This window comes from Belonocnema kinseyi, chromosome 6, assembly GCF_010883055.1.
Source record: "Belonocnema kinseyi isolate 2016_QV_RU_SX_M_011 chromosome 6, B_treatae_v1, whole genome shotgun sequence".
NCBI classification, from domain to species: Eukaryota; Metazoa; Arthropoda; class Insecta; order Hymenoptera; family Cynipidae; genus Belonocnema; species Belonocnema kinseyi.
In genome coordinates, this window is record NC_046662.1 from 77,921,772 (window position 1) to 77,932,014 (window position 10,243).

Sequence of the window (10,243 nt, forward strand, 5' to 3'; positions counted from 1 at the left end):
TAACCTTTTCTTACCTTAACAGTGAGTGTTGCAGTTATTTTTAAATATTGTGTGTTTAGTGCTCGGCCGTTCCGAAAAGAGGGCGGTTCTTATGATTGGCATTACAGCATTCGATACTGACCTAACTTTTTTACTGTTGCTGTCCCAAAACAGAGAGTGTCGCAATTGATTAAAAATATTGAGTGTTTAGCGTTCAACCGTTCCGAGAAGCACTCTGTGTGAGACTATATTATGCTTTGATTTTTAGCGCTTGGTGCCGTATAGCGTTAAAACGGTCCATTTGGAAACAATTTTTATGGATATTTCATTGGGTCCTTATAACATACAAATGTAAAAAGTTATAACGAAATCCAACAAAGAACATTTTTCCATGTATTCTGTGTGGGGTCCTTTAAAATTCAAAGCTTTCAAAACGTAAAAATTCAAAATTTGATTTCCTTTTTCTGTGAGAAATCTTCAATTTTTTAATATTCTGGATTTCTTTGATTTTTTTCAATGCTCCAAATTCCCTGAATTATCTAAATACTCTGAAATCTCTGAAATCACTTGAATTCCTTGAAATCTTCAAATGCCTTTAATATCCTTAATTTCTTGAATATTCGGTATTCTCTGAACTCGTTCGCCTCTCTGAAATTCTTATATTTTCTGAATTCTTACAATCCTTTGAGTTCTCAGAATTCACCTAATTTCTTAAACATTCTGGATTCATGAAATTCCTTGATTTCTCTAAATTCAGTAAATTCGTTTAATTCCTCGAATTCTCTGAATTTGTTAAATTCCTTGAATTCTCTAAACTTCTTCAATTCCATGGATTCTTTGCATGGAAATCCCTGTAATGATTAAAATTTCCTGAATTCCTCAAATATTCTGAATTCCTTGTATTACTTAAATTCCTCAAATTCTGTAGATTATCTGAAATTCTATAAATTTTTTTAAATTCTTGAATTTCTGAAATCTTCCTAATAACCCAGTGGGCACAAAATTTGACAACGTCTTTACGATATCGTTACGACATCTTCACGAAATCTTTATGACATCCTATGTTCATGTCGTTAAAATGCCTTTACGATATCGTAAATAAGTCGTATGATCTGACGATGTCTTTACGATATCGCAAAGACACCGAAACGACATGGACATAGGATGTCGTGAAGACGTCGTCAAATTTTGTGCCCACTGGGAACTTGAATATTCAGAATTCAGTGCATACTCAAAAATCTCTGAATTGATTGAATATTCAGAATTCTTGGAATTCTTTGACTCCTCTGAAATTCTTAAGTATTCTAAATTCATATAATTCACTGGATTCTCTGAACTCTCTCAATTTTTTCAATTTCATGAATTTATTGAATTCCGTTCATGCTCTGAAATCCCTGAAAGTATCTGGGTTCCCTGAATTCCTTGATTTCTCTAAATTCCAAACATATCCTAAATATGCTGAATTCTCTAAACTATTTAAACATGCCCAATTTCCTGAATATTCTAAATTTGGTAAATTTATTCAATATTGTAAATTTGTTCAAATCCTCTAAAATCCTTGATTTCTCTAAAAGCTTTGATTTCTTGGAATTCCCTAAAATCTTTGTTTATTCTGAATTCACTGAAGGCTCTGAAATTCCTGTAATTCTATGTATTTTCCTGAATGTCTGAGGTTCCTGGAATTCTGTGAAGATCCTACATTGATAATTTTTTTTAATTTCGAAAATTGGCTAAATTTTCTGAATTCCTTAAATAGTCGGTATTATTTAAAATCTCTTAATTCCTTCCATTCGTCTGAATTCATCAGAATGAAAAATAATGCATAGAATTTGAAGACGGAAAAGGAACCCAAAGGAATGGAACATTAAAAATGACTAATGAAATACTAATACATTTCTATTTCTGAATATAGCAATTTTAAATTAGAATCCTTTACAATATTGAAAATTCCAAAAAAGCATTATAAACGGAATAATTTTGAGGTATATTTTCAATTTTCCCAGCCCCTTTTCACACTTACCCGTGAAAAACAATGTTTTTATGAAGAATAATACTTTGTTTCTTGAATTATTTTTTTTTAAGTTATTGAAATGAAAAATTCAATGTTGGAATCAGAGTAATCTCGTTTGCAATTTTATGTTCATAGATGGTAATGCAATTAACGTTTCCTACGCGCTGTATATCGCGTGTATAATTACTTGTTGGAAAATAATAATTTTTCCATTATTTTCTTTTAAAATGATCGCAATTTCACATTTTCTAAGAACCCGAAATTAATTTCATTAGGTTAACTCATTGACGACGTATTTCAATTAAAGTAAGTATTCCTTGAAAGTCTACAAGTTAGCGACTTTTTGCCTATTTTTATAAACGCGATATCCCTCAATAAGCATGGTTCTCAGCAGACTTTTTCCTATTTTCTTCTTCTGTGACATTCGCCTTCGAGAAATAAATTTAGCAAAGGTAAACAATAAAAAAAGGCAACATGATAGTTTTTTATTCTAAATAACTTTTCGCTCGAGAATTATGCGTGGTTAAGAAAGCTTTAGACCTAGAAAACAATTCCCTTTTTGAATTATTGGAGGTTAGATGGTTTGGAAGGCTTGAAGCACAGACGGTTAAAAAGTGAATGTTCATTTAAATTTTCGATTTTACAGAAAATTGTAACTTTATAGGGGTGTAAATTCGTTCCAAAATTTAAATCAAAGTACTTATATTTATCTGTTAGCAATGTAAATTTAATTTATGAAGCTTATATAATTTATTTATATAATTTATCATGATAGACTAATTATTATTAAGCTTTTGACTTTTGATCACCACTCTCTTGTGGATGTTCGGTCTTCACCCTCTTTTCCCTTCGGAAAAGCATTTTTTCCAAAATCAATATTGGGGATTCAAAAAAGAGACTGAAGAAAAAAGCGACTACGATCGACAATGCTAAATCACTCAAAAATGTGCTGAACTGAAAAAGATAAAGTTGAACAATTGAATGTCAAGTATTTTTAAAAATATTGCTAATGTTTATAATAAATTGGGAGTTATTATTTTAGTGTTATTATAAAAAATACTAACCGATAAAAAATCTGAAAAGTAGTAAGCTGTTTTGGCAGAACTTGTTATAACAATTTGAATTAGCATATGGACCAAGTAAAGGCAATACGATATTCTGCTCAATGGAAGGAAGATAGGTAAAGAAAGAATTTTCCCCACAAGTCCTGAAATAGTATTAAATTAATAGAAAAAGTAACACCACCCTTCTAAGATAATCATTTCACATAAATGTTTCAAATTATTTTCTAACCTCCATAACCGTTGTTAGAAGCGAAAATGATCCATGATAAGCTAAAGGCCCACAGTGGTCGCGATATTGATCCATAGATTGCTTCCCATGCCACGTCATATTCATAATCTTTCTCATTGAACGATTCATACCCACAAATACAAAAGATTAAACAAATCATTGCAATACACCAACCTAGAATCATTCTCACCTAGAAAGAAAATGTTATGTTTTTTGGTTTTGTTTATAAAGATATGCGAATTTTTAACCTACCCTATTGATATGGACACATTTTGTAGCAGTTATAAATCCAAAAAATATTCCAACAATCCAAGGACCTGATCTTGCGTAAGGAACTATATAGTATTCTGTAAATACATCACCAAGTTGGCTAGAATAGATATTAGCAATTAAAATTAATATTTAAAAATATTAGAGGAAATTTTTGATGAAAATAATTTACTTGTCGTTTGCTCCTAGCAAAGTAGCAGGAAATTTTTTTATGGCAATTATTGCTGCTGGAATTACAAGGGAAACAATGAATGAAAGTCCCAGAATTGCCAAACCTAAATTCCTTTTCTTTGCAAGGGGATATAAAATAATTGGTGATATTAAGAAAAGTTGCATGTCGACAGCTAAATACCAGGTGTGACCTAAACACTGAAAAATAATTTTTAATGTAAATTCTTATAATTTCATAAAAATTAAAAGAATTTTTTAAACCGTTTTTTTTAATGCTGCCCCCAGTTTGTGTTTTTACTTCCATATACTTATTATTTAGAAGATTTAAAAACTTTGGACTTCTTTTAAGAATAAAAAAATTTGCTCTACATTTTTATATTCTCATTAGAGAAGATATTAGATTTGTGCTGAATTTGAACCCTCCAATTTTTGTAAAATATGCACGTTTTGAGACCCCCTGAATGCGAAAAACAGGCTTTTACAAATATGTCTGTCTGTATGTCTGCCTGTCTGTCTGTATGCATGTATGTATGTCTGTTTCCACAATAACTTTTGAAAAAATTAATCTATAAGATTGGGCTGTGGTACAATCTTCTAGTTTCCTAAACTAAAGGCCAAGTTTGTTAGCCAGTCACTTTGGAGAAAAATCCAAAAAGTGGGGAGATTTCGAATATTATCGATACCACTTTTTTCCAAAATTAAAAAAATCTCTGTCAGTTATTTATATAGTAGTGTTCAAAAAGTTGAACAATTTATCCTTATGACTTTTTTTACAGAACTAAAAATCAACAGAGTTATAGCATTTAGAAACTTCCAAAAAAGACACGAAAATGAGCATTTGAAGCCAAATAACACAAGAAATAAACAAAAAGTCAAGAAAAGAAAAATGTTGCTTTTTGAATACATTTTTCGGACAAACTATGCAAAATTCGGTCAAAGACGAGTAGCAAAAAGTTGAAAAACGTCATTAACAGTAAAAAAATCTGCCCGCTGCGTGAGCACATTCTCATCACAAGTTTGCCTTTTAATTTATTTTTTTTTTGCGTGTGTGGGTATTCAAGAAATTTAAATTTTTGATGTTTTTATGCTATTTGTTACTATTAAAACCAAAAACAGAAGTATACAAAAATTATTCATGACAAATTAAATTAGTTTTACATTTTCATCAGAGAAGGTATTAGATTTGTGCAAAACTTGACCCCCCCCCCCCTGTTTTTGTCAAGAGGTCCACGTTTTGACACCCCCCGAATCCGAAAAACAGGTTTTTACGAATGTGTCGGTCTCTCTTTATGTCCCCCTGACGGTGAGTACGATAACTTTTGAAAAAATTAATCTATTAGAATGGCCATTCCTACAATCTTTAAGTGTCCCAAGCTAAATTCCAAGTTGTCAGTCAGCTATAATGGATAAAAATTCTAAAAGTGAGCGCATTTCGAAAATGCTTGAGACTACATTTTCTCATGATTCAAAAATTGTTTGTACACTTATTCATAGTACTTGAAAAGAAAAATGTTAAATTTCGATGTCCCTACAAGATTATCATAAAAACTTTTTGAATTTTTCCGAAAAATTAAAAATTCAAATTTTGACCATACAAAAAATAATCAAAAATTGCATTTGGCGGTCAAACTGTGCAAGTTAGGAAAAAAATTATAAGACAAACATTGTGCAACCAAAAAATATCTACAAATTTGTTATTGACCACATTTTTATAGGACCCGTGGTTTTTATTTTATTTATTAGGTATGTATGCATGTATTTATGCATGTGTTTATGCATGTATTTATGCATGTGTTTATGCATGTATTTATGCATGTATTTATGCATGTATTTCTGTATGTCTGTCTGTGGACACGATAACTTTTGAAAAAAGCATTCTATTATATTGGCTTTTGGTACACTCTTTTAGTGTCCAAAGCTAAAGTTCAAGTTCGTTAGCCAGCCATTTTGGATAAAAATTCAAAAAGTGAGCGCATTTTGAATATTTTGTGACCACCTTTTTCAAGATTCAAAAATTCTCCGTACAGATATTCGTATTATTCAAAAAGTCGAACTTTTTTAATGCCCTACAAGATTATCATAACAACTTTTTGAATTTTTTTCAAAAATCGAAAGTTCAAATCTTGACATTATAAAAAATAATGGAAAATCCAAAAATTACATTTTTCGGTCAAACTATGCAAAATACGGTAAAAGATAAGTAAAAAAAATTGTGCGATTAAAAAAGACCTACAAATTTTTTCATCAATCAATTTTTGACAGGATGCGTAGTTTCCGATTTAAGCATGAAAAATATTAGTAAAGATTAAACAAAAATCTGCCCGCTGCGTGGGCACGTTCTCATCACAACTTTGTCTTTTAATTTCTTTTTATTTTCGTGTGTGGGGTTTCGAAGAATTAATTTTCATATGTTTTTAATGCTATTTTTGCGATCAAAACAAAAAAAAGAACTATCAAAACATTATTCACGACAAATTAATTCTTTTTTACGTTCTCATCAGAGAAGATATTAGATTTGTGTGAAATTTGACCCTTACCCCAGTTTTTGTTAAAATGTCCACGTTTTGAGACCCCCTGAATCCGAAGAACAGGTTTTTACGAATGTGTCTGTTTGACCTTATGTCTCTCTGTCTGTGAGCACAATAAAAAATTGTATTAGAATGGCCTTTAATACACTCTTTTAGTGTCCTAATCTAAAGTTCAAGTTCATTAGCCAGCCATTTTGCATAAAAATTCAAAAAGTGAGTGCATTTGAATATTTTTAAGACCACTTTTTTCAAGATTTAAAAATGTTCTGTTCTGATATTCGTATTATTTAAAAAGTCGAATAATTTATCCTCATGAATGTTTTCATAAAACCAAATAGTATTTACAAAATTCCAAAAAAACACACACAGCTAGACGATGTAGTACACGATGCAGTAGAAAATTCAATTGATAAAGGCTGGGTCACTGAGGTTAGGGAAAATCGACAAAAGTTCCAATTAAATGTTTAATAACAAAATTTTGTTTAAAGAATGGGCTTTTTTAAACAGGACAATCAAGATACGTCAGTTTTAATACCACGGCATCTTATGAATTTTAATAATATACATTTATGAGAACGCTATACAATTTCAGGGGTAAACTTGAGTGCGAAGCATGAAATACGTGATAAGAATGTGTTCGTTGAAGCCGAAGGAGCTTTAACAACAGAGAATTCACAATCATCAAATTACTGTTGTAGATATTTTGACCGTTATTTTTAAAAAGTCTGTGCACAAAGGCCGATCGCGTAGCGCGAGGTAAATACATTATCGAGCGCGAACTGCGAGATAAATTTATTATCGAGCGAAAAGTGCGAGAACCAACATTCGCGTACCCTAGACGGGCTCAAACTGGCGAGACAAGCCAGCCGCGCGCGATGAGAATATTTCCGCGAAACGGGCCGATTTTTTTAAATTATATTTTTCTAACCTGGTTCATGACTCCTGGTTTAATATAATTTTGTATGTATGTCAAAATAGCCCACCAGATGTTTTCACAATCATTTTGTGATTTTAGAGATTCATCCCAAATTGGACCAGATCCCAGATGCGGAACAATGAATTTCGCTATAAGTAGAAGAACCAATACCGCAGGTGTCAATCTAAAAAAAAATGTTCCAAAAATTATTATCTGCCTAGATTCATCAGTAGATGACGGAAAATAATACAAGTCGACAAAAATTAACTTTTATTGTACCCAGAGACTGGACAGGATTTCAAGATATCCAGATCTACAAGTTAAACAATATAATTTTTAGCTATATTAAAAATAATGTAATGCGAGGAGCTATTTTTTTCCTTGAAATTGCTTAAGCCATCGTTTTAGACTCCTTTTTATCTTTAATTTCCATTTTGGATCATTCCGAACCGATTTTTTTCTCCGAGACATGGTTTTATGACTTTGGAATTTTCAGATTGCTGAAGCCGAATTCGAACTTAGGTTAGTAAAATTGAAGATAGCTGATCCATCAAGGCACTACAAAATTTTAAGATATTCTTTTATCTCAAATCTATTTGTTGTTTAAAATTTTAACTGAAAACGAGTTAGATGATAAACGCCAGCCTAATTTCAAAAAGTTGTATCTCCTATGATTTACAATCGTTAGGAATTGGAAAGCTTGGTAAGTTATAAAGTTCACTGTTTATTTTCTCCTTTGGATTACTTTCCAGCAGACAACCTTGAAGAATTCAGTGAAGAGATGGGTGAACGTTTTCTTTAATACATGAAGCAAAAGGTAAAGTTCTACTAAGGTTACCAAAGCAACTAGATTACAACTATGATTGCTGATTACTGCTGATTTTTTAAAGAAACAACCACACTGGGAAAAACATCGGCCAATCATTAAAAGATCTTTTGACGAACAACGATATCGTTTCTATGAAAAAAGTACATCTTCAAAGTCTTTTATATTAATGTTAAACCTGCCACCTTGATTTTGGCAAATTCAAGGTCAAATTCGGATTAAGCAATCTCGAAAACAATAATACACTAAATACTTTACCAATCGAATAACAAACTTTCATTTACTTTTTTCGCGTTCTTTGTCAAATGTTCAATGCAAACACTAAAATGGTTAATGTGCCATATTTTGAAGGGAAAAAAAAACAGTTTAGGATGGCCCAACTTGGAAATAAAAGTAAAAAGAATACTAAATTATCACGCAGGCAGATTTAAGAGAAGGCAAGCTCTGCTTGGGTTACATTTATTAAAATATTGCTAAAAATTCCTATCTTTCACCTTTAGATGTGTATATCTCAGAATGGCGACGTATAGGAAAAACTTGGACAATGGATTCGTTTTTGAAACATTAAAATCCTACGAGGTCACTTTGTCCGATCTTTGGGCACAAATTTCGTTGGCCCCTGTAATTAATTCATATAATTATAAAACTTACCTAATATAACGATGTAAGTAGTAATCAAATAAGTTAAACTTTCTACTTTTCGACATTTCTTTAAGGAATAAATATCCCATGAGAAATCCACTTAAAGTAAAAAATGAATCCACAGCTAGTACTGCCAGCGTAACGTACAAACTTTTACACGAATCAAACCACTATGTGAAATAATCATACTACAATTTTTATTCCTTTCATCTAGAATCTAGATCATAACTATTTTTTGATAAATTTTTATTTTTTTAAACTATACACTCACCTCGAAAAGTTCAATATTGTTCACTTGCAACATACTTGATCCCCTTTGTTGGTACGTATGACCCATAACTATCCAGAATATGCTCAAAACTCTGATGCCATTCAAAACAGGAAACGAGCCTGGGTTTATTTTTGTATTTAAAATTCGCAGAGCACTTTTATGAATAGAGAGATTTGTCAAATTCTGAACAAAAGAGTTTTCAATCTTCTTTCCGGTTTGAAACAAGTCGAGGAGCGTACAAAAGAGTAAAAAGCACACAAATGCTGAAATTACTGTTCTGAAATTTTCAATTATTAATTTGATGAAATTTATTTTTATTTATTAATTACGATGTTTAGTAGAATTTTTATATTCGGACGAGGATCTTATGCGTGCATATAATTAAATTATATCAATTATATTAAGTAAATTTTTAGAAAAAATTTTGTTCGCGGATAGAGTCTCTCCTAGGTATATCCAGCTAGCACCTCCACCAACGAAATTCTCAAATTTCTTTGTGTCAGAATTTTGGGCTTTTTTGGGCTGTATTGCCGATGTTTGGGGTCTGCTAGTTTTTGTGAAAATTAAAATTTTGAGTGAAGGTACTGACTTGAATCAAGCCAACACCTCCACTACATAAAAATTAAAAGAAATAAAAAATCAAACACGTCAGAATTATGAGCTTTTTTGGCCTCTTAAACGCACTAAAAACCGATTTCCAATAACCACTCCTACTAAAAATAAAACTACCCCCTATGTAATAACTCAAATTCGGGGAAAACAAAGAACCCCAGAATTTTGAGCTCACGAATACACGAAAAAAACTACCCCCATTTTCAAAAAACCACCCCATTGCGAAAAATAAAAGTTGCAAAACCTAAAATGCACCAGATTTTGGGCATATTTTTCGGGTCTCAAATGCACCAAACAAAAATTTAGAAAAACCATCCCTTTGTACAAAAACACCAACCCAATAATAAAAACTTAAACATTGATGTTGGCATTTTTGAACAGTTCAAAAATCAGACCCCGTTCGAACCGTAAAACCCAACAAATATCAGAGACTCTAGTAACACTGTAATAATCCCAAAAATATTGGGTTGGACAAAATTATGATTGATTGTTAATAAGCGGCTGTTTTTTGACGTTAAGTGTTGGGGACCAAAAATCGGAATGGGTATTTTTAAGGAGCCTACGAATCATAGAATCAACTGACACTGGAAAATTCTCAAAAGAATTATTTTTTGACAAAGTCATACGAGGGTGGATTGATAAGTTTCCGGCCTGACCAAGAAAAACAACGTTTTTAAGAACTTTTTTTTTTATTTCTCAACATAATCTCCTCCAAGGCTGATAC

At 31.5% G+C, this 10,243-nt stretch overlaps 1 protein-coding gene across 1 annotated transcript in view; it reads right to left on the bottom strand.

Moving 5' to 3' along the window:
- Window positions 1–2,776: 2,776 nt before the first annotated feature.
- LOC117175459 (O-acyltransferase like protein-like) overlaps window positions 2,777–10,243 on the bottom strand; it is an 18,429-nt gene continuing 10,962 nt past the window's right edge. Inside the window, exons 3-10 of the mRNA XM_033365166.1 lie at window positions 8,908–9,061; window positions 8,646–8,806; window positions 7,181–7,352; window positions 3,726–3,922; window positions 3,536–3,653; window positions 3,284–3,473; window positions 3,055–3,197; window positions 2,777–2,944 (exon numbers count right to left, since the gene is read on the bottom strand). Of these exons, the coding sequence (XP_033221057.1) occupies window positions 2,777–2,944; window positions 3,055–3,197; window positions 3,284–3,473; window positions 3,536–3,653; window positions 3,726–3,922; window positions 7,181–7,352; window positions 8,646–8,806; window positions 8,908–9,061 (1,303 nt within the window). The remainder of the gene's footprint in view (window positions 2,945–3,054; window positions 3,198–3,283; window positions 3,474–3,535; window positions 3,654–3,725; window positions 3,923–7,180; window positions 7,353–8,645; window positions 8,807–8,907; window positions 9,062–10,243) is intronic.